Below are 25,564 nucleotides of genomic sequence, written 5' to 3' on the forward strand. Positions count from 1 at the left end.
ATGTCCTTACTCCTCCTCTCACATGCTCGCCCTTCACGTGACATGTTCAGATCAGCTTTTTGAATAGCCCTTGTGGTTAGTTATGCTGATACCTCTAATTTAATGTTCACTTGATTGTAGGCATTGTGTTCCTATAGTAACAAATACTTATGCCAGGAATACCCACCCCTCCCTTCTTCTGATTCAGCAATGTTTACACACGAAAAATATCTGTCCCATAAAGAAAAAATGAATTCTCCCCCTTGACAAATGCCTCCCTCCCGAATCCCCCAAAATGGCAGGAGAGATGCCTTCAACCTCCTGCCACGAAGGAACTCCCTTCCCTGTGCATTCCAAAAAAAATGGCAGGAGAAATGCCCACTCCCTCCTCCTTCCCCCCTCGAGAAAAGGCAGGAGGGATTCCCACTCCCTCCTGCCACCTCCAGCCCCCCCCTGTTAATAGTTGGGAGCAGAAGGTACAGAGAACACTTCCTGCTGCTCCTCCCTCTGACTATGGCACTAGGCTTTAGGCCCCTCCCCAGTGCATCATGTGATGGCATCATTTGTTTTGGACTTCCTTATGCTCCTTCCTAAGAAAGTCCCTGATTGGCTCAGATGTCTCAGGGACTTTCATGATGCACCAGCGCATTGTCTAAGGCCCAGTGTTATAGTTGGAGGGAAGAGGAGCAGAAGGTGTTCTCTGTACCGCCTGCTTCCAACTATTAACAGGTACAGGCAGGGGGGCCTGGAGACAGGAGGGGAGGGAGGGAGTGCGGGGGGTGAGTGGGAGTTTTTTTCAAGGGGGATAGAGTGAGCATCCCTCCTGCAATTTTGCCGAGGGTCAGGGGGTAAAGGGTTGGACAGTGATTTGGGGTGCTGGTGCAGGGTGGGAGGGCATGGTGGGGGGGCTGTTTAAAAACATTTTTTAATGGGACAAATTGTGCAAATTGTTTGCATGCAAATTGATAGTGCATCGATTACTGTTGGAGAATTGGCCAACAGCAATCGAATCACTATCTGTAGTGCATCTAGTGTCCTGAGCTAACTTTCACGTTTCTGCTCCTCCATCTCTACAACACTACTATTAGTCAATAGTTTCAATAATTTCAACCAGCATAGGCACTGACTTTACTCAAATACCAGCATTGCCTTTTTACTTAATCCATACTTTCAAGGCACTATCTATGGAGGTAGCAGCACTGAATATAAAGATTGCGCAGTGATCACACTAGCATTATCTGTGTTTGTTTGTTTATTTATTTATTTATATACCACTTCTAGCCTAAGTGATTTATTTTCAGATACTCAAGCATGTTTCCCTGTCTGTCCTGGTGGGCTCACACTCTATCTAATGTACCTGGGGCAATAGGGGGATTAAGTGACTTGCCCAGGGTCACATGGAGCAGTGTGGGATTTGAACCCACAATTTCAGGGTGCTGAGGCTGTAGCTCTAAAAACTGCGCCTGCTATTCCAAAGGCCCAAACAAAGCATATCCTGGTAACTTACCTGAATACTAGTTAAATGTTGCTGCTATCTTGATAATTTTCTTGCCCTTGCTCCTCTCCTAACGTGACCCACAAATATATGGATAAGATCTGTCCACTTAGCAATTTAAACAGTCCAATATTATTATTTATATATTTTTGTGACTACTCAGATAGGTTAATTATAAGGTTGTCAGATTTCTTCTATAAAAAAAGAGAGGACACCTAGCCCTTCCTTGTTACACCCCCAGCCCCGCCCCATTCCATTTCCAGCTCCGCCCCATTCTGCCCCCAGCCCTCACACAAACCTCCCTAAGCTCAGGACTACATCTGCACATACGCGGACATCAACATAATGACATCATGTACATGAGTATGATGTCATTGCATCGACGTCCTCCAGATGCGGCCCTGAACACGGGGACTTCCAACACTCGTACAAATTGCTGGGTTTTGGAAATCCCTCTGGGCACCAGGACAGTCCTCTAAGGAGAGGATATGTCTGGATTTTCTCGGACATCTGGTAACTCTAGTTAATTATGCTTTCACTGTGTAACCACAGGGGTCTCACAGAACAGCCAACAGCGCCCCAAGTGGTCACAGGCAAAACTGCTGGTCTAGGCGCGCTACTCAAGATGGAGTTAGCCCTGCAGGATCAAAAAAAAAAAAAAAAATACAAACAAAATAAAGAGTGCAAAACACCAAGTTTTGTGATAAAGAAACTTCCCAACACAGGTTTATTTGTCAGAATGTGCCAAATCCCTCCAGTAAACTCAAGCACAACAAAAATGATTATCAAGAAAAAAATCCCTTGTAAAACTTTCAGGATTTTCCTTTCTCAAAATCAAAAACTTTCTTTTCCTAAAGAGTTTATTTTATTCTCCAACTTCTTTCCACTGTCTTGCCTAATGCAGGTCCCAGGTAAGTTCAACTTTCCTAAGTTGTAGCAGTCCAAGCATTTAAACATTTATCAAAACAAAAACAAGCTGAAGCCTCCAGCTGTTAGCAAGCAGAACTGAGGCCAGGGAGTTTGCCACAAGTTTGCCTTTCCAAAACGCTTTTCCCAAATTGCTTTCAAAATTTCCACCCAGGATTGTAGCAAACATCAGCTTCCTACTGGCTTAGGCCAAGGCTTGGGCCAGGGAGAAAGAAAACACAGTTTCTTTTTCAGGCACTAGCTAGTACCCAACCCCCACACAGAGTCCAAAACAAAACAGCTGGGGTTTTTAAACTCAAGGTACTTAACTCTGGCACAACAATCAATACATTTCAATCAGCAAATGCACAGAAAAATATCACCAAAAGTAAAGCACAGTCATTTCAAAATGTCCCAAAATTCAGCAATTCCAAACTTACAGCGCTGCATTCCGTAGTGCTTGGCAGCCATACCCACATCTATTAATTCAGGTTCCTGGAACAGCTCTTCCTGAAAATCCATCAGTTCCTCCTGGGTTGGTGCTGCAAACTCTGTAGAAGAACCATCTTCCTTTACTTCCATCAGATCTGGGCCATTACCCTGACCTGAGCTGGGCAACTGCTCCTTGGGGAGAGGCTTGTTCCTCTTCCCTATCCTCTCCAACAGCCTAGAGAAATCTGTAGGTTTTTCATGGGGAAAGCCACGCCCTGCCATGCCTGAGCTTGCTCTAGCTTGTGGCTCTCTTGGGCTCCCGCTGGTGGCTGTCAGAGAGATTGCATGACTTCCTATAAACAGGATTAGATTTAAAGCCTATGTTCCTAGGTGGGTTTAAAGAAGCGTAGTGACTGGAGAGGATTCCCATATCCTCCCACTCTGGGTCTGACCCATCCTTAGGCTGTTCTATCTGGATCTGAAGTTTAGCTTGAAAGGATTGCTTTCTGGGTTTACCTCTGCCCTTTCTATGCAATTTCACTGGGACCACGGCAGGCACGGAGCCTGACTGGTCACAACTGTCAAACCTATAATTGCCTTTGATTGGTCAGAGTATAATTATTTATATGGTACATTCCCAGCATAATCAATAAAACTTTCCCAATAACAGGTGAAGAGAAGGAATAAGATGTTTCACTTTATAACTCAGTGTATAAAATAGAATCTATTCAAATTCTAGTGTCATAAGGTATAAGGAAGGAGATGAGAGAATTGGGGGGGGGGGGGGCACCTACCTCTTTTGGTGCAGCAATTGAATCTTTGGGTAGCCGGCAGTGGCAACAAGGTGAGCCTGTTGCTATTGGCTTGACCCGGAAGCCCCCTCTCTGCAGTATCCTGCCTAGATGGGAACAGGAAATTGCTGCAGAAAGATGGCTTTCATGGCAGGCCCATGGCAGCAGGCTTACCTCATTGCCGCTGCCAGCAGCCCGAAGATTCAATTGTAGCGGTGGGGAGGTTGGGAGATCCAGAGGTATAAGCCAGACAGTCATCGGAGTAGCACATCGGCGAGTCCCCCTGAATTCATCTGGTCCATGGCATGTGCCTACTAGGCCTACAATTTAATCCAACCCTGCCTCTCCCTGTCAGTTCCTTCCTTCTCCTTTCTAGGTCAAACAGCACATTTCAACGTCCCTGGACATGGTGCCTGTCTCTCTCCTTTATCCCTTCCCCCCTGCAGTTCATTCTTTTAATATACATTGATCATTGCCAGAAACAGGAAGCTGCATCAAAGAAGGTGGGAAGCATCACAGGGAAAGCCTTGAAGCAGCCTGTTTTAATAATAGCAGCTGTATCACTGGGTTCACTATTACTACTATTATTACTCACAAAAATGGACACCTTATGTGTATACAGAGATGCTATTTATCACAGAATGCAGCAACACGGGACGTCACTTTTCTGGGTAGCCATTGATAATGGCACCGTTTAAAGAATCCGGGCCTTCATGGACAAATTAATTAATTAATTATTTAAAAAATTTCTATACTGTTTTATAACTAAACGGTTTACAGAATGACATACATAATTTAAAACAAAATCATCATAACAGACATACCTTACTCTGGTTTAACCCCAAAATAAAAATTAATGACTGGATTTTGAAAACTCCTTTTTCAGTAGCTAGATGGTGCCAGAGACTAAGATATGTCATTCATTTGGGAAAACCTCACAGCTTCAGTTCATGATAAAATCCTATGAGCATTATTGGGAAATATTACAGGACTATTTTGAGGGTAACTGAACATATGGGGAGAGGGCTGGGAGATAGAAATTAGTTTATTTTTTGTATACTTGTTTTTGTCATTGTGTTGAATAAAGAAAGCATTAGGGTTTATGTCAAGGAATTATTGTCTGGATGGGAACGCCTGGAAGGAGTAGAAATGCGGTGGGCAAAACTGAAAGGAGCGATTGTTAGGGCGACTTAACATTTTTTGTGAGGCAAGTAAGTAAGAGGAAAAAAAGGCCACTTTGGTTCTCAAAAGTAGTAGCTGAGAAGGTAATGAATAAGCGGTTAGCTTTCATAAACTACAAAAGATCCCAGAAAGAGGAAGACAGGCAAAAATATCTGGAAAAGTTAAGAGAGGCTGGTTGTGTAGTCAGGAAAGCAAAGATGCAAATGGAAGAAAAAAAAATAGCTGACACAGTAAAGCGGGGAGACAAGACATTTTTTAGATATATTAGTGATAGGAAGAAGTGCAAAAGTGGCATTGTGAGACTCAAAGATGAAGGGGAGGAATATATAGAAGCTGATAAAGAAAAGGCCGAATTGCTTAATAAATATTTCTGTTCTGTGTTCACGGCTAAAGCGCTGGGAGCGGGACCACAGAAGACAAACATGAATAGGGATGGAGGAGTAATAGTCCCTGATCGATTTTCAGAGGGTTGCGTTTGTGAGGAGCTAGCTAAAATAAAGGTAGACAAAGCAATGAGGCCGGATGGCGTACATCCGAGGGTGCTGAAGGAACTTAGGGAAGTTCTCGTAACTCCACTGACTGACCTTTTCAATGAATCTCTAGAGTTGGGAGTGGTACCGGAGGACTGGAGAAGGGCGGATGTGGTCCCTCTCCACAAAAGTAGAAGTAAGGAAGAAGTAGGGAATTACAGGCCGGTAAGTCTGACTTCTGTGATAAGCAAATTCATGGAAACACTTTTAAAACAGAAAATGGTCAAGTTTCTGGAATCCTGTGGATTTCAGGACTGGAGGCAACATGGATTCACTAGAGGTAGGTCTTGTCAGACAAATCTGATCAGTTTATTTGACTAGGTGACCAGAGAATTGGTTAGAGGATGTGCGCTAGATGTGGCACATTTGGATTTTAGCAAATAAGTAATAAATAAATTGAGTGCCCTTGAGATGGGTCCCAAAGTGACGGACTGGGTCATTAACTGGTTGAGTGGAAGGCGACAGAAGGTAGTGATCAATAGAGATCGCTCTGAGGAAAGGGATGTTACCAGTGGTGTGACTCAAGTTTCTGTTCTTGGGCCTGTTCTTTTTACCATTTTCATAAATGATATTGCTGAAGGGTTGTTGGGTAAGATTTGCCTCTTTGCGGATGATACGAAAATCTGCAATAGAGTAGACACGCCGGATGGTGTGAATAACATGAAGAAAGACCTGGCGAAACTTGAAGAATGGTCTGAAATTTGGCAGCTAAAATCTAATGCTAAGAAATGCAAGGTCATGCATTTGGACTGCAAAAACCTGAGGATACAATACAGTTTAGGGGGTGAAGAACTTTTGTGCACGACAGAAGAGCGGGACTTGGGTATGATTGTGGCCAAACAGGTTGAAAAGGTGACAGCGGAAGCTAGAAGAATGCTAGGTTGCATAGGGAGAGGTATGGTCAGTAGAAAAAAGGAGGGGGTGGGAGATTTCATGGGGACATTAGGAAGTATTTCTTCTCCGAAAGGGTGATTGATCACTGGAATAATCTTCCACTACAGGTAGTAGAGGCCAGAAATGTGCTTGATTTTAAGAATAAATGGGATAAACATGTGGGTTCACTTCGAGGAAGTGCTTAGGGGGGTGAGTTATTCAAGTGGGCAGACTTGTTGGGGCTGTCAGACCTTTTCTGCCATCATACTCTATGTCTCTATGTATTGATGTCTCTGTATAAGACTCTGGCGAGACCTCATTTAGAATATTGTGTACAATTCTGGAGGCCGCACCTTCAAATTGATATAAAAAGGATGGAGTCGGTCCAGAGAAAGGCTACTAAAATGGTGTGTGGTCTTCATGATAAGGCGTATGGGGACCGACTTAAAGATCTCAATCTGTATACTTTGGAGAAAATGCGGGAGAGGGGCGATATGATAGAGACGTTTAAATACCTATGTAATATAAATGTGCATGAGTTGAGTCTCTTTCATTTGAAAGGAAACTCTGCAATGAGAGGGCATAGGATGAAGTTAAGAGGTGATAGGCTTCGGAGTAATCTGAGGAAATACTTTTTTTTTTTTTTTAACAGAAAGGGTGGTAGATGCGTGGAACAGTCTCCCGGAAGAGGTGGTGGAAACAGAGACTGTGTCTGAATTCAAGAGGGCCTGGGATCTCTGAGTGAGAGAAAGAGATAATGGTTACTGTGGATGGGCAGACTAGATGGGCCATTTGGTCTTTATCTGCCGTCATGTTTCTATAACTTGGAATTAGAGGTGAATAACCCACTGATTCAAGTTGCATATGTCTTTTGCACTAGAATATATCTATAGTGGTTTATGAAACTTCATATACTGCTGCTCATGGGAGCATAATAGAGCCAGTTTACATAATTATAATCATAGGGGAAAAGAACTCCAATCAACACCAACAACGGGAGAACAGTGTCAATTACTGGATGCAAGAAGACTACATAGCTTAGAGGGAACACTGCCTGATACCCAGGATGCCTGCCTCACACACCACAACCTGATACCCAGGAGCTCCGCCTACTAATCATTCTCCCTTCCTTATGTTTTTTCCACTTTGCGTTCTTTTCTATCCAAATATTGTAGTTCCTCCCCGTCTCCTCTCGTTTCTGTATATCTTGTCTTTTTGTCTATCATTTTTTTGATGTCGTTCTGTTCCCTTCTTTTTTAAAATTTTGTAAAACCGCTTTGAATTTTGATAAGGTGGTATATCAAATTTTACTAAACTATGAAACCATTATCTGACACTAATTGTATCCTGGCTGAACCTGTTGCCAAGATGAAACACAGGAGTAAAATGTAAGGAATATCTCTTTGGCTGTCACGCCTTCCCTTAAATACTGCCAGGATAGAGGGAATATGGCGTATAAAGATCTTTACTTGTTTGATTTACTGTTAGTTTCTTCTTTGTACAGATATTTACATCTCCTTGTCATTTATTGTCCAGTGGGTTTGCACATGCAAGGGGTGGGGTGGTGGGAAAAGCAGATGCCTCTAGGGAGATCCAGTGCAAACTACTGCCAGGACAGCATAGATCACCACAGATGGTAAAGTCCTTCCAGTGCCAGAGCCAGTCCAGGAGTTGTAACACATACATCTTTCCACTTCTAGCTCAGGCCCCCGATCATCTTGCTGGATTTTGGCACCCAAGAAGGGATGTGAAGTGACGATTTGGGTTGCAATTGAATCCTTTGTGCAGTCCATCCAGTCTTTTGCTATACTGCGAGGATAGCCAGCCTCTGGCCGCAGGGTTTCACTGTCAAACTTCCAATACTCCAGGCCCTTAAAGACATAAACCTCTCCTGTAGAGACATGAAAGGCATGAGATTGTCAGGATTCAGTACTCAGTTACCATTCCTGTATCTAAAGGGTCTCATTTGCAGACGTTTGAAGCTGAAAGGATTTCTATTTAGTTTTGATGTATTCATACACATTTATTTTTTAAAATCTATACATTTTTGTTGAACTTTAGAGTAACAGGAACTTACAATCATTAATCATTAGACATTTAACAGTATGTTACTTTTATTTTTACTTTATTTCAAAATAAAGTAACATATCCCTCTCATGGTCTAACTGCTCAAACATGTTCCTTTCCACCTCTCAAACGAAGTTCACTACCTTGTGCCATAGAAAAGACTTCATCTGATCAGTTAAATACTTCTGATGAAACGGACCCCAGGTGTCATCAAATTTAGCATTTGCATTAGAGCGCCTTGCATTCAGCTGTTCCATAGGACCAAATGTAGCTTCCTGTACCACACCTCCAACTGTTGGGTTGTAGAAATTTCCATTGAGAGGCAATAACACATCTCACTGTCAAAAAGGAGGAAGAGATGAGTTTCTGCTGAACAGAGATCAGCCATAACCCCGGATCTGATTGTATAATGGTACCTACTATCCTACTAGTAACCGTTCTTCACTTATGAGCAAAAAGAGGTTACCATCGGACATTGCTACCACATATGAAAGATCCTACAGTCCTGCAGCCCCTCCAACACAGCATTGAAACAGATTTATTGATTTTATGAAGGTGCTCAGGTGTCATATACCGTTTCATCAACACTTTATAATCACCAAGACACTAGCCACTATTCGCCATTCCGGCTCCAACCTAGACCCCTGTCTGCCACGCCTCCTAGTGGCTGTGAAAGACAGCTTTGTAGACTCCATCCTTCCTCTCATCAACACTGCCCTACAAACAAGAATAGTGCCCGCAAACTGGAAGTCATCAGACCGATCTTGAAAAAAACCACACTTGACCCTAACGAGCCCAGCAATTTTAAACCTGTCTCCACTTTCTGATCAGAATTAAGGAAATTCCACAGTACTGAAACCGTCCTCTACATCAACGACTGCTGGAAACTCAGGATAATGATATCCTTCTGGATCTCAGCACAGTGTTCAACACTATTTGACCATCCTCTCCTCATTGTACAGCTCTCTGAAATTGGAATCTGAGACACTACATTATGATGGTTCACCTCCTTCTTGAATAATTGATAAAAACATAAGAATAGCCTTACTGGGTCAGACCAATGGTCCATCAAGTAGCCCAATTCTCACGGTGGCCAATCCAGGTCCCTAGTACCTGGCCAAAACCTAAAGAGAAGCAATATTCCATGCTACCGATCCAGGGCAAGCAGTGGCTTCCTCCATGTCTTTCTCAATAACAGATTATAGACTTTTCCTCCAGGAACTTGTCCAAACCTTTCTTAAAACCAGCTACACTATTCTGCTCTTACCACAACCTTTGGCAATGTGTTCCAGAGCTTAACTATTCTCCGAGTGAAAAAAATTCCTCATTGGTTTTAAAATATTTCCCTGTAACCAGGGCAGGATTAATTCTTCGAGGACCCCTAGGCACACAAGTACACTGGGCCCCTGGGCCCGCCATGTCCCCTTTTATTTATTTATTTCTTCTTTATTTCTACTTGTTTTTCTTTTATTATTTATTTAGTCAATTTTCTAGCCTGTCCTCCCAAAAGAGCCCAGAACGGGTTACAATTTTACATACATAGTGAAAGGATAGCAACAAAGTTACAAATTTACACATAGCAAATATACAGAACACCCGATAAGGCAATACGAGTATAGCAGCTAGAGATACAGTCATCCAGTTTTTGATTTCGGAAAGGCAGCATTGTAAATTTTTTTATTTGGGTGTCCCGGTTCTTACCAAGTGGGAGGTAGAGTTGAATATGGTCTGCAAATGACTGAATCATGATGTCATGTTTTGACGCAATGTCAAGCACTGGTTTGATGTACGAGTTGATGAGCAGCGGCGATAGAAATGCACCTTGGGGCATGCCATATTTGAGTGGTTTGGGACGTGAGAGGTCCGATTCTAGCAGTACACTCTGTGATCTATTTTTTAGGAATGAGGAGAACCAGCGTAATGCTGTGCCACCGATGCCTATGTCGGTAAGTCTGGAGATGAAGAGTGTGGTTGATGGTATCAAAAGCGGCGCTGAGGTCAAGGAGGACAAGCAGCGCATCTTCTCCTTGGTCAAGAAATTTCCAACAATTGTCAATAATGTCTAATAGGACTGTTTCGGTACTATGGGATGTCCTGAATCCCAATTGATAAATTGACAGAGCTTTTTGGTTGTCCATGAAGTCTTTTAGTTGTTGTAGGACAACTTTTCTAGGATCTTTGAAATGAATGGGAGGTTTGAAATTGGTCTGAAGTTGCTTGGTTGATCTGGGTCTGCATTCAGTTTCTTTAAGATGGGACATACCACTGCAATTTTCCAGGCTGTGGGTACTTCTCCGGATGTAAGTAACTCATTGATCAGGGGGGAGAATTAACTTTAGGAAGGCTTCTTTAGTTGAGATCAGTAGACTTGCTGAGTAAGGGTCTAAGGTTGAGCCTGATGGGCTTAATGAGTCAACTGTTTTGTTCAGGTCTGCGTGAGAGATGGTTTTAAATTGACAGAGGGCGTTTGCTGCTGGGATGGTGTTTGGTGGTATAATGGTAGTGGTGTATTTGTGATTGGTTAACAGCTGAATCAAGGTTAAAGCGGATTTTTTGTATTTTGTTGTGGAAGAAGTTTGATAATGTTTCACTGTCTAGGCTTGTTTGTAGGGATTGGCTGTTTCCTCGGGATGCAGTAAAGAAATTTGTTGTTAGTGCGAAGAGCCTGCTGGATCTGTTTGGAGCCTTCAGTAGTAGGTTAGAATAGTAGACTTGTTTTTCCATTCGAGATGTCTAATTTATAGTCTTCCAATTGTTTTTTTTCCAAAGGGTTTTCTCTTTGTGTCTTCTAGATTTGTGCCATGACTTTCAGCTTTCCTCACTGTTCTTTTCTTTTATCTGAGGGTTTCTATGAACCATGGAGAAGTTTTCTGGTGCATTGGTGCTTTGATTTGTTTTGGTTTTGCTAGTGTTTCATAACACATTTTTTATTCCTTTGTGCCATGCTATGGCTGCCTCTTCTAGGAAGTTGTTCATAGGCTCTGAATCTTTTGGTAATGGCCGTGGAGAAGGATTCAGGGTTTATGGAGTCAAGACTGAATATTGTTTTACTCTGTGTTTGTCCTTATGCACGGTTTATTTGTGTTTGATTGGGAGATTGAAAACAACAAGGAAGTCATCAGACCATAGAACTGGAGTAGTAGTGTAGTTGGTCGTTTTTTGGCCATGAAGTGGATTATCTAGGGTGAAGATCAGGTCTAATGTTTCCAGAGGTGTGCATGGGAGAGGTTATCATCTAGGAGAAGCCTAGATCTGTTAATGTTCTTGTAAAGTCTTGTGACTGCAGGGTAGTTGTGAAAGTTAAAGTCACCCGAGACTATTATCTGTATAGAAACAAAGAAACATAGAAAGATGACGGCAGAAAAGGCCTATAGCCCATCAAGTCTGCCCACTCTACTGACCCATCCTCTTAAGTCTATGCCCTAATGACCAATTCCTCAGCTCGACCCTCGTAGGGATCCCACGTAGGCATCCCATTTATTCTTAAAGTCTAGCACGCTGCTGGCCTCGATCACCTGCACTGGAAGCTTATTCCAACGGTCATCCACTCTTTCCGTGAAGAAATACTTCCCGATGTCGCCATAAAATTTCCCACCCCTGAGTTTGAGCGGATGCCCTCTTGTGACCAAGGGTCCTTTGAGAAAGAAATCATCTTCCACCTCGATACGTCCTGTGATGTATTTAAATGTCTCAATCATATCTCCCCTCTCCCTACGTTCGAGAGTGTAGAGCTGTAATTTGTTCAGTCTCTCTTCGTACGAGAGACCCTTGAGCCCCGAGATCATCCTGGTATATGAGTTATCGCCAGCTTGCTGATGATAGCTAACAGGTCTTCGAGGGTGCTCACTGGTAAATGGGGCGCATGGTAGATTAGAATAAAGATGAATTTTTTTTTTGTCGTGTCCTACTGAAAAGATAAGGGATTCTAGGGTTTGAAGGACTATAAAGTCGATAAGTTGGGGTTTAGGATTGATTTGATGATGGCAGCCACTCCTCCCCCTTTATCAGGGTGGGAAGATGCTAGCGCTTAGTAGCTGGCAGGGCATAGTACACCTAACATTGTACCTTCATTGTCTTTTAACCATGTTTCTGTAATCAAGAGAATGTCCCATTGATTGTCAGTGATGGTGTCTATTTAAAATAATATATTTATTGTTGACCTATCCTGGCATTGATCTTGGCAGCAGATAGTGTGCATGCTGGAGTACTTTTTTGTAGGATGGGGATTTTTCAGAGGTAGCTGGTTCTAGTCTTAGCTGTGTTCCCCCTCACCTTCTCACCATTGCTGCTGCTTTCCCATATGTGCCTCACGCTGATGGCACAAGTTCTCCCCACTTCCATCATCTGCCCCTTCTCTCTCTCTCCACCCCAGGCAATTTCATCACATTATCCTGCCCCCTAAGTGAATTGCCTGGGGTGGAGGGAGAGAGAAAAAAGGGCAGATGATGGAAGTGGGGAGAACTTGTGCCGTCTGCATCGGGAGCTTGTGAGAAAGCAACAGCAATGGTGAGGAGGTGACCACAAGATACCAAGGAAAAGGGGCCATATAAATAAAAATCGATGAAACAAGTTAGTCTGAAGCTCGCCTTAGGACAGGGGTGTCAAAGTCCCTCCTCGAGGGCCGCAATCCAGTCAGGTTTTCAGGATTTTCCCAATGAATATGCATGAGCTCTATTTGCATGCACTGCTTTCATTGTATGCTAATAGATCTCATGCATATTCATTGGGGGAATCCTGAAAACCCGATTGGATTGCGGCCCTCGAAGAGGGACTTTGGAGAAAGAAATACAATGCACTGGGAATATAAAGAAACTAGTGTTAAAGCCCGTTACATTAACGGGTGCTAGAAAGCAGCCCCCTTTCCCTCTCCCCCTCCAGTTCCTCCCTGACTGTCTCTCTGTGGCCCCCTTCTGTCTCCCCTCCCCCAAGCAAAGCTGTCTGCCTCCCAACACACCCCTCCCCCCAAAGCAGCCTCCTTTCCCTCTCGGCCTCCAGTTCCTCCATGACTGTCTCTCCTTGGCCCCCCTTCTGTCTTCCCCCCCAAGTAAAGCTGTGTGCCTCCCAGCACACCCCTCCCCCAAAGCAGCCCCCTTTCCCTCTCCCCCTCCAGTTCCTCCCTGACTGTCTCTCCATGTCCCCCCTTCTGTCTTCCCCCATCCAGCAAAGCTGTCTGCCTCCCAGTACACCCCTCCCCCAAAGCAGCCCCCTTTCCCTCTCCCCCTCCAGTTCCTCCCTGACTGTCTCTCTGTGGCTCCCCTTCTGTCTCCCCCCCAAGCAAAGCTGTCTGCCTCCCAGCACACCCCTCTCCCAAAGCAGCCCCCTTTCCCTCTCCCTCTCCAGTTCGTCCCAGACTATGTCTCCGTGGCCCCCCTTCTCTCTCACCAAGCAGTCCTATGGGGCAAAGACCTAGACCAACTGCTTTCGCCCACTACATACGGGGAATTCAGGAAACGCCTAAAAACATACCTGTTCCAGAAATACCTAAACAATTGACCCGCTCTCCCTCTCCCTCCCCCTCTCTATTCCACCTGAACTTACAGCACTGTTATAAATATAATCTGTTATCTTCATTTTATCGTAACTTTACGTTGCTATTTATCCCCAACAGGTCCTGTCGGACATTACCTACTAAAATGTACATATTACATTTTCACTCAGCAAATTGTATTTCTATACTATTGCCTCCTGAGGTCTCTGATCTCTGTATTTCCTCTGAATATCTACTTATTGTATTTCGCTGAATGTCCAGCACTCTTGATTGTAAACTGCCTAGAAGTCGCAAGATTAAGAACATAAGAATTTGCCTCCACTGGGTCAGACCAGAGGTCCATCGCGCCCAGCAGTCCGCACCCGCGGCGGCCCATCAGGTCCATGACCTGTCATGTTTACTTGATTTAGCCCTATAGTCCCGTTGTTTTTATCTTTACTCTTTCCATACTCTTATCTACCCTTATCTGTATCCCTCAATCCCCCTATCCTTCAGGAATCCATCCAATCCCTCTTTGAATCCCCGTAGCGTACTCTGCCCGACCACTTCCTCCGGGAGCGCGTTCCATGTGTCCACAACCCTCTGTGTGAAGAAGAACCTCCTGGCATTGGTTCTAAACTTGTCCCCTTCCAGTTTCTCCGAGTGCCCTCTTGTGCCTGTGGTTCCCCGTAGTTTGAAGTCCTTGTCTACCTTCTCCATGCCCCTCATGATCTTGAAAGTTTCTATCATGTCTCCCCTAAGCCTCCTCTTTTCCAGGGAGAAGAGTCCCAACTTGTCCAGCCTGTCAGCGTTTGAACAGTCCTCCATGCCATTTATCATTTTCGTAGCTCTTCTCTGGACCCTCTCAAGTATCGCCATGTCTTTCTTGAGGTACGGCGACCAATATTGGATGCAGTACTCTAGATGCGGGCGCACCATTGCACGATATAGTGGCATGATGACTTCCTTCGTCCTGGTTGTAATTCCCTTCTTAATGATGCCCAGCATTCTGTTAGCTTTCTTCGAGGCCGCTGCACATTGCGCTGATGATTTCATAGTTGTATCCACCAGCACACCCAAGTCTTTTTCAAGATTACTCTCCCCCAGCAATGTTCCCCCCATTTTGTAGCTGTACCTTGGGTTCCTTTTCCCTATATGCATGACCTTACATTTTTCTATGTTAAAGCACATTTGCCATTTGTTTGCCCACTCTTCCAGTTTGCTTAGGTCCCTTTGCAGGTCTTCGCAGTCCTTTGTGTTCCTAACTCTGCTGCAGAGTTTGGTGTCATCAGCAAATTTTATAACTTCACACCTCGTCCCCGTTTCCAAGTCGTTGATAAATATATTGAACAGCAGTGGTCCCAGCACCGACCCCTGCGGAACACCGCTTGTGACCCTCTGCCAGTCGGAGTATTGACCCTTCACTCCAACCCTTTGTTTTCTGCCGGCCAACCAGTGCCTGATCCATCTGTGTACATCTCCTCCCACCCCGTGGTTCGACAATTTCTTAAGTAGCCGCTCATGGGGGACCTTATCAAAGGCTTTTTGGAAGTCAAGATAAATGATATCTATGGATTCCCCTTTGTCCATCTGGTTGTTTATCCCTTCAAAGAAGTGCAGTAGGTTTGTTTGGCACGATCTTCCCTTGCAGAAGCCATGTTGGCTCGGTTTCAGCTGTCCATTTCTTTCTATGTGTTCACAGATGCTATCCTTTATTAATGCTTCTATCATCTTGCCCGGAATCGAAGTCAAGCTCACTGGTCTGTAGTTCCCCGGGTCACCCCTTGATCCCTTTTTGAAGACAGGTGTGACATTCGCTAGCTTCCAGTCCTCCGGTACCTTCCCAGTGCTTAAGGATAGATTACAGATTTGTCAGAGTGTGTCCGCTATTTCTGTCCTCAGTTCTTTTAGTACCCTTGGGTGGATTCCGTCCGGGCCCGGTGATTTGTCACTTTTCAATCTGTCAGGTTTCATCGTACTGCTCAACAATGCACCATTGAAACCAAAACCGATCAAATATGAGGGCTCTACTATTGTCGGAGGACATCCTCATAGCTTACCTCTAAGGTCTCCAGTTTTTCATCCTGATCCCCACTTATGGTCTCCTCGGGTTCTGGTACATTGGAGGTGTCCTCACTTGTGAAGACCGACGAGAAGAACCGGTTCAGTCTATCGGCTACCTCTTTTTCCTCTTTAACCACTCTCTTTCTGTCTCCATCATCTAACAGGCCCACCTCCTCCCTCGCTGGTTGCTTCCCTTTCACGTATCTGAAGAACGCTTTGAAGTTCCTTGCTTCCCCAGCAAGCCTCTCTTTGTATTGTCTCTTAGCTTTTCTAACAACTCGGTGACATTCCTTTTGGTGTTTCTTGTGGTCCTTCCGGTTTTAATCAGATTGTGGCGGTATAGAAGAATAAAGTTATTATTATTATTCTTTCTTCCCCCCCCCCAAGCAAAGCTGTCTGCCTCGCAGCACACCCCTCCCCCAAAGCTGCCCCCATACCGGGTCCTTTTTTATTTATTTATTTATTTGAATTTAGTACATTTACAATATCATAAAGATATCAAGAAAAAAAGGTTTCCATACAGATTTTCAATACAACAAAACCATACAACAAACAATCCTTTACAAGCCCACTAAATGGGGAAAACATGTTGCTTATTTATCAACTAGATTTAAAGGAAAAACAAAGAAATGGGTTGAATTCCAAAGAACCCAAATCATTCCCTACTATATTTGGGACATGGACATACTTATCTTATTTTCTCAATAAAGAATAAAAGAAAGAAACGGAAAAGGAAAAGAAAAAAGAGAAATCTCACTTCTGTTCATGAGCTAACAAAAATTGTTGCAATTGAATAGGATCCCAAAAAACAAATTCAGTATCTTGTATCTTAACCAAACATTTACAGGGAAACTTTAGATAGAATACTAATACAAGTGCTAATACTCTATTTCTCAATTTCAAAAATTATTTTCTTCTAAGCTGAGTAGCTCTTGAAACATCTGGAAATATACTGACCAAATCCCCACAGAACTTGGTCAGTCTATTTTTAAAATAAAGTTTCATTAACAACATTTTATCTGTCTCACTCATACATGTTAGAATCATTGTGGATCGAGTCTGACTGCACTTTAAGGAATTGAAGTGAGTAACCCTCCCGAATGATGGTGAGAACCCAGAGGTCTGATGTAATCTGCTCCCACTGTTGGTAAAAGTGATGGAGTCGACCACCTATGGGCAGGACAGAAGTCTGATGGATGCAGGTCAACGTTATGCTCAGACTCAGATTGTCAAAAAGACTGCGTTGGCTTAGCCGCAGCAGGAGCCTAAGGTTTTTGTTGACGCTGTTGCTGCTGCTGTCTTCTAGGTGGAGGCTTGGAAAAAGCCAGAGTAGACTTTTGAGGGCAACACCGTGGAGGCGGCTTATAAGGCTTAGCAGGTGGAGTTTTAGCCTTAGGCCGCACCAGAGACGCAAAGGATCGCTCATGCTCAGAAATACGCTTGGTAGCCGCCTCGATGGTATTATCAAAAAGCTCATTACCCTGACAATGTAGATTAGCTAGACGGTCTTGCAAGTTGGGATCCATATCCACAATGCGTAGCCAAGCCAAGCGTCGCATTGCTACCGCAAAAGCTGTTACCCTAGAGGACAACTCAAAGGCATCATAAGTGGCTTGGAGCATGAAAAGGCGAATTTGTGAAAAAGTCTTCTGAAGTTGTTTAAACGCAGGTAGGCGATGGACAGCCAAGTCAGGAAAGAAATAAGGCATGGCTTTAATGTAGTATTTGAAGTAAGACGTGAAGAGGAAATTATAATTGAAGACTCTATTAGCCATCATTGAATTTTGATAAAGACGACGACCAAATTTATCCATAGTACGTCCCTCTCTGCCTGGAGGAACAGCAGCATAGATCTTGGAGGGATTAGGTTTCTTTAGAGATGATTCCACAACCAAGGATTGATGAGACAATTGTGCCTTCTCAAATCCCTTGCAAGGAACTGTATGATAACAAGATTCCATTTTAGAGGGAATAGTCGGAATGGAATAGGGAGTCTCAAGATTCCTGATGAATGTTTGTTTTAATACAGGATTCATTGGAAGTTTCAAGGCTTCTTTTGGCGGATGAGGGAGCTCCATCTCGGCCAAATATTCAGGGGTATATTTGGATTCAGACTGGAGATCAAGCTGAAGAGCATTACCTATATCAAAGATGAGTTTAGTAAAGGATGATGCCTTAGAAGTCAAAGCCTCCTCAGGGGATGAAGAGGAGCGAGATCTAGGTGCTGCCGAGTAGGATGGAGAAGCTTCTCTAGAATACTGAGAAAGCATATCCGTATCCAACGTAAGAGACACTGAAGAAGCTCTACTTTGTGATATTGGTGGAGTCAGAGAGTGCTTACATTTCAGAAGCCTCGAAGGAGAATACCCAGGAGTCCGAGGAATTGATGTCCTCGAGTTGTGCCTCGGAAAGAAAGGTGAAGGAGGATCTCTTATGAGCGGTCTCGAGGAAGGAGTCCTTGACCTCGACATGCCTCAATGTGGAGAAGCAGGATGCGTAGAAGGCTCTGGAGGTCGAGACCTATGCCTGGACTTTGAAGGGGTCTCGATGGGCCTCGACAATCAAGGCACAGGAGACTGTCCACCCCTTAGAGGAGACGCTTTGCTCTTCTTAGAACAGGCTGGGTGCTTGGAGACTCGGGCCTGGAAGGACGAGGCGAAGAGTCACTGGAGGACAATCGTCGAGACCTACGAGGCTTGTCTCAAGGTACCTCGATGGAATGCTCAGGCTGGCTCGCAGTAAGCAGGGTCGAGCTAGGAGCAAGCTGAGCAAAGACCAAGGTAATTTGCGTGGTCAATATGGCTTTCAGCATGTCCTCGAACATAGGCACCGCGACCAATGGATCTGGTCATATAGGTGCAGCAGTGCGCTCCAATGAGGGTGACCTCGAGGATGAGTATTCCCTATATTTGGAAGCACGCTTGGATGAAGGTCTCATAGAGGCTGGCACGACTGCACTCGTTGCCTGGACTGCCTGAGACTCAACTGGAGGCTTCTTAGGTAGCGTACCTGGAGAAGGAAGATGAGACTTACCCGAGGATGGAACCTTAAGAGGCACAGAAGACGAGGCCTTTGAGGTCAAGGGCCACTTGGCCGAGGTCGAGGTCACCACTGGGGCCGAGGTCGAGGCCTTGTCCACAGACTGCTCCATAGTGCCAAAGAGCTCAAGAATTTTGACACAAGGTCTGCGAAGGGCCCGTTTTTGAATGGTAGCACAGCATGGGCAGGACTCAGGACAATGTTCGGGTCCTAAGCATTGAATGCACCAACGATGGGGGTCGGTCAAAGAAAAGGCCCAGCCACACTGGCTACACTTTTTAAACCTGGTAAGAGGCCGAGACATAGACAAAGTACAGCTGCAGCTGAACGAGGGCTGACGGCAGGGCCTAAGCCTGGAGCCCGCCAGACGGAACCGGCAGAAAGAAAAAAAAATAAGTTTTTTTGGTTGTTTTTTTTTTTTTTAAGACGCACCGCACAGCGATTGAACGATAAGAAAAAGAACAAAGCCGTGGTGCAAGAAGGCAGTAAACAGCAGAGCTAAGAAAAAACAGGGCTTCTTGGCTCCGTGGAAAACTGAGGAGACTCACGCCCTAACTCGGGTGGGAAGGCACATGTGCATGCACGGTGCAGCAGTAGCAAACTTTGAAGATCTTCAAGCAAGTCTGCTTGCGAGGCTGTCCGCTACTGGGCTCTGTGGATGACATCACCCACATGTTGAGAATATACTGCCTGCTTGTCCTGGGATAAACGACGTATTGATTCAGGCAACCTGTTCCAGGCATACGGCGCCGCAAGAAAGAGGGGATGGAGTCTGGAGTTGGCAGTGGAAGAGAAGGGTACAGATTAAAGGGGCTTGCCAAATGAGCGGATATCACGGGAGAAGCATAGGGGGAGATGAGTGAGGAGAGATATTGGGGGCTTCAGAGCGAATGCACTTGTAGATGAGCAAGAGGAGTTTAAACTGTATTCCGAAATGGACGGGGAGCCAATGAAGTGACTATATCTTTCTTGAGATAAGGAGACCAGAATTGAACGCAATACTCCAGATGAGGTCACACCATGGAGTGATACTGGGGCATTATAACATTCTTACTCTTGTTAACCATCCCTTTTTAATAATTCCTAGCATCCTGTTTCCTTTCTTGGCCACCACCGCACATTGGGTGGAAGGTTTCATCGTACTGCTCAACAATGCACCATTGAAACCAAAACCGATCAAATACGGGGGCTCTACTATTCCCCCTATCTCTACATTAGATCTATCCTAGACATAGCCCCCAAATACCAAATACAGATTCATTCCTTTGCAGATAACATCCAACTATATCTCTCGGAAATCAAAAACTGAATGTCCGTCAACAAATTACAACTAAACGCCTTCAAAACGGAACTGCTTTGGATCTGCAACTGCACCCGTCCCTCATTACACCAGGACTCAACTATCATAATTGCAACCTAGGGATACTCATTGACTCCAACGTATCGCTTTCCAACCATATCTCTCAAGTGGTATCTTCCGAATTTTACCACCTGTGACAACTCCCAAAAATAAGGAACTAGTTTTCTGAGCCTGACTTCACCCAACTATGCCTTAGTCTTCTCCAGCAACACGCTATTCAACGGTCTCACAGCGAAGAACATACGTCTCCAGCATGTACAAAATGCAGCAATCAGACTTCTAAAAAAACCTCTATGCCCCTGACCCTGACTCCCAGGTCCTATATTGTAACATTGTGAATGTAAACTGTAACCCGTTCTGAGCTCTTTGGGGATACAAATCTAAATAAATAAATTTATAACAATTTTTTCTTTAATTGAGCCGAGATATTTACTTTTTTTTTGCTAGGAATCTGTCTTGTCACTGTATATTCACACAAATTTCTGCCCAATTTCAGAGGCCAGTTTGGGTGCAGGAGATGCAGCAAACAGGGGAATGATTGTCGCCAGCATCTTTCATTTCAGAGGAGGATTGCTTTATAAACTGGGATGTACGACATTAGCTCAAATGTTGAAATAAAAGTAAACATATTTGTGACTTACTCTATCATGCAGGAGTTAAGATCTTCCATCAATCTCTGGCCTTTAAACTTTCTCAACTATGGAATGAACTCCCTTTAATTCTGTAGTGTCAAGCTTTCACATCCATAATTGACCACAGAAAATGAGTGAGTGGACAAGTCTGATTGTTATAAGGCTGTTACTCTTATATTTGAAAAATGTGTATTATTCTTGATGTTCTGTTACATTATTACAATAAATATAGTATACAAAAAAAGAGATCATTCAGTAAGAGGAACACATGAAACATGAAGAAGAAAATAGTCAGTATAGGAAGCCTTGAAAATGGAAATGGTGACTACAGGAATCCTAAAGAATCACCATGGTCAATAGGAAACTTCTAGAATATGATATTGTTAATTAAGGAATAACCTGGGGAATTAGTACAATTAGTAAGGAAAGTCTAGAGAATGAACCTGGTGATTAGTGGAAGCTTTAAGAATGGTATGAAGACAGAGATACCAAGAACCAGAGGACATTAATGGCCTTTGGGGGGACAAAAGTCACCAAGCTACTCACCATCTGCTCCACTGATGACATCATCTATTGGACTAGGGAGATGGAGCCAGACTGAATTTTCCTCAGGATACCCAGCGTCCATTTGTTTCACAACTTCATCATAGCGCCAGTGCCTTCCATCCTTGAAGAAATATGTCTTGCTGTCTTGGGGGTGTGAGAAAGCCCCATCCACTCCTGCCTCTGGCAAGCCAAAGTCTGTCACTGGGCGAGGATAGCCCTCCTCCATCCCATTATCCTTAAATACCCAGTACTGCCTTCCTAGGAGAAGAGAGAAAAGGGGCGGAGGAGACAGACATGTTTAAATTGAGATTTCAATAAAGTTTTCAGAACCTGAATCTGAGAGAAAAAGAACTATTTATTCATTCATTCATTCATTTTTTAATCCCATTTTCCCCAGGGAGCTCAGAATGGGTTACAGGTTAAACATAGATAAAATACAGTTAACAGGTTACAATTTGACAGTTACAGAACACGATACAAGGTTGTGTCCTAATTCTATACATACTAGAGGGGGTCTAATACCAATAAACATAAGATAGAGTTCAGAGGTTAAAGTTTGCCATAGTAATCCTCAACAGTGTAAGTTTTTCAATACAAGTTTTCTATCCATTGGTAGCCTCTTTGTAATTTTAGGAAGCTGTACATTATCACCGTTATGTTTTATTCATGTTCGATATGTTGTACTGTATGTGATTCTGTTTGTGTATGGATTCTATTGTGACCTGCCTTGGGAATATCCTAACTAGATACCCCTTAGGGATCAATGCCAGTATATACATAATGTACAGTTACAGGTTGAATTTGCCATAGTTACAGTGGAAGATGTTTCAATACTAGTTGGCTAATTCAATTTGCTGACGACACAAAGTTGTTAAATCGCAAGAGGACCTTGTAAGACTGGGCAAGTGTAAAGTGATGCATGTGGGAACTATAGCTACGTAATGCAGGGTTCTACATGATGAGTCACTGCCCAGGAAAAGTATCTAGGTGTCATTGCTAAGGCTACGTTGAAACCCTCAGCTCAATGTGTGGCGGTGGCTAAGAAAGCAAACAGGAATTATCAAGAAAGGAATGGAAAACAAAGATGAAAATTTTATAATGCCCTCGTATCGCTATATGGTATGGCTGAACCTCAAATACTGTGTGCAATTCTGGTCGTTGTATCTAAAAAAAAAAGTTATAGTGGAATTAGAAAAGGTACAGAGAAGGGCAACAAAAAGGATAAAAGGGATGGGACAACTTCCTTATGAGGAAAGGCTAAAGTGGCTAGGGCTCTTCAGCTTGGAGAAGAGATGGCTCTGGGGTGATATGATAGAGGTCTATAAAATGCTGAGTGGAGTGGAAAGGGTAGATGTGAAATGCGTATTCACTCTTTCTAAAAATACTAGGACTAGGGGGCATGCGATGAAGCTTAAGATTTAAAACAAACTGGAGAAAATATTCCTTCACACAAAGTGTAATTAAACTTTGAAATTTGTTACCAGAGAATGTGGTGAAATCAGTTAGCTTAGCGGGGTTTTAAAAAGGCTTGGATAATTTCCTAAAAGAGAAGTCCATAGGCCATTATTGAGATGGTTTGTGGAAATTCACTGCTTATTCCTAGGATAATTAGCATAGAATCTGTTTTGCTACTTGGGATCTAGCTAGGTGCTTTGGACCTGGGTTGGTCACAGTTGGAAACCGGATACTGGGCTTGATGGACCTTCAGCCTGTCCTAGTATGGCAATTCTGATGTTCTAAGCAGGGGTGTCCAATGTCGGTCCTCGAGGGCCGCAATCCAGTCGGGTTTTCAGGATTTCCCCAATGAATATGCATTGAAAGCAGTGCATGCACATAGATCTCATGCATATTCATTGAGGAAATCCTGAAAATCCGACTGGACTGCGGCCCTCGAGGACCGACATTGGACAATCTAAGGGATCTGATGAACACAATTAATATCACTGATGCCTACAGGTTGCTTTTTTCTGTCCTCTTACCACTGAAGAAGAGAATGCGATGGTCCACATGTCTCTCGTAAACAGCATCAACCTTCTCTAGGGTCCCTGGGAAGCCCCGCCAAAATCCCTGAATCATTGCTGGGTGAAGGGATGTTAGATGTCGAGCTGCAGTGAGGCGCCAAAAATACTGACCTGAGAAGGAAGGGAGGATGCTAAAAAAACAACAATTCCCAGAGAGAGATACAGATGGAAAGGACAATGTCCAGTAATGAAACACTAGAAAAAGGCCATCTCTCATCCACAAGAAATTCCTGACAATACTTGAGAGTGAACAAATCACAGACATTAAACAAACCTTTAAAGAAGAATGTCTCCCCTCTGATCTGAGTGACGGCATCAACCCCCAGTATGCAACGATCGGGGATTTTTCTACCAGACCTAGAGCAAATAGAAAGAACCTTAGATAAAGAGAGACAGAAAGAGAACATAAAGAACATCTGAGATTGAAATGGAAGCATAAAATAAACCCAAGATCAAGACAGAGAAAGACAAAGCTTCAGGGTCTCACCACCCTCTCACTTACTATCTCTAACTTTTCCTCTTTCCCTTTCATTCTCTCTGTATCTGTATCCAGTTTTCTCTTTTCTTCTTCAGCCCCTCTGCCATTCCCTGTTTCTCTGCTTGTATTATCATTAAGACTAGAATATGTTTTTGATCAGTTCGAAACAGTAATATTAGATAGGAAAGAACATGCTTCTGCCTTCGGGACATTTCTTTCACAAGCATGTTGTTCGCAATGCACCAGAGTAGCGTGACCCCTTTCACTGATTCATTTAATATACCTCTATGTGCAAAACAATGAAGCAATGTAAACTGTGGCAACCAGTTAGCCCCAAACAGGTGATTTATCTAGCCAAGAGCCATTTCTGGCTGGTTGCATAAGTCACTTTGAATATTGACCAGATTGTAAAATCTTCTCATCTGCTTGCATTCTTCTGCTAGCTTCCTTCTCTTTTTCCATCACTTCCCATCCTTTCCTTCTCTCCTTTAATTTTTCACCTTTCTTTCTTACTTCCCCATTGTTTTTTTTTGCCTTCCATTTTCCCCTCTTTATCCATTTTCAATTTTTCCTTTCTTCCTATGTCTCTTTCCTACCTTTACTCTTTCTCTCATCCTTTTCCCTATTTCTCATTTACCTACCTGCTTTCTTTCACTGTCTCTTCAGCACCTTCCCTTTCTTGTTCTCACCTGAATGATGGGATCTCTTGAGGAGAGGGTGACAGCTCTCCCAGCTCAGCAGTCATGGCAGGTTGCTCCGTTGAGTGAAGATCTTGGCTTCCTTTAATCCAGGAAATGCACAAATTATTAAAACCTCTTTCTGGCCCTAGGATGGTCATCAACATATCACAAGAATCTAGGACACCATATATAAAAGACTAATTGTCCCCCATCTATCATCTTCTCTTTCGGTGCCAGCAAACCCACATCATTGGGATCCAATAAAAATGTACACTCATTCTCTGCTTCTCCTTTCCTTTCTATAGTTTCTTGATTACAAAGGAAAAATACCTTATGGGGCAAGAAGAACCAAGAAGACAGGGAAGCACATGCTCACCATATTCCCACCTCACTTGCCTGCCACTACTTCTGTGTACCAACAAACAGAGAAAATAGGGAGGTGATGAGGAACCCAGAAGTGGATGATAGAGGCATCTGAGGACAAATGGAAAGATGGAGAAGAACCTGGGACAATGGGGAAGGTGATAGATGAAGAGGAATCCATGGACTGAAAAGGACTGTCTGTGGAGGAGAAAAAGAAACTACAAAGAATCTGAGAGGGAGAATGGTGGAGGTGGCGAGGAACTAAAGAGTGGATGATAGGAATCTAAGGACGAATGGAAAGATGGAGAGAAACCTAATGCAATGGGGAAAGGGAAAGATGGAGAGAATCCACAGGGAGATGAAGAGAACTTCACCTGTGAAGAGGAAAAGAAACTGAAAAGAATGGGTGATAGAAAGGAATACGAGGACAAATGGAAAGATGGAGAGGAACCTGAGGCGAGGGAAAGATGGACAGGAATTCCTAAGGAGATGAAGAGGACTTCACCTGTGAAGAGGAAAAGAAACTGAAAAGAGTGGGTGATAGAAAGGAATATGAGGACAAATGGAAAGATGGAAAGGAATCTGAGGTGAGGGAAAGATGGAGAGGAACCCCTAAGGAGATGAAGAGGGCTTTACCTGTGAAGAGGAAAAGAAACTGA

The 25,564-nt window shown here is 43.7% G+C and overlaps 1 protein-coding gene across 4 annotated transcripts in view; it reads right to left on the reverse strand.

Annotated features, from left to right (window-relative positions):
• Positions 1-25,564, reverse strand: part of LOC117348678 (matrix metalloproteinase-17-like) — a 101,314-nt gene that overhangs the window by 53,091 nt on the left and 22,659 nt on the right. For all 4 annotated transcript variants that reach the window (XM_033921051.1, XM_033921053.1, XM_033921050.1 and 1 more), the window contains exons 7-10: positions 24,552-24,642; positions 23,659-23,741; positions 23,343-23,495; positions 21,364-21,621 (exon numbers count right to left, since the gene is read on the reverse strand). In XM_033921051.1, coding sequence (XP_033776942.1) covers positions 21,364-21,621; positions 23,343-23,495; positions 23,659-23,741; positions 24,552-24,642 — 585 coding nt within the window. The remainder of the gene's footprint in view (positions 1-21,363; positions 21,622-23,342; positions 23,496-23,658; positions 23,742-24,551; positions 24,643-25,564) is intronic.

Source organism: Geotrypetes seraphini, chromosome 14, assembly GCF_902459505.1.
Source record: "Geotrypetes seraphini chromosome 14, aGeoSer1.1, whole genome shotgun sequence".
NCBI classification, from domain to species: Eukaryota; Metazoa; Chordata; class Amphibia; order Gymnophiona; family Dermophiidae; genus Geotrypetes; species Geotrypetes seraphini.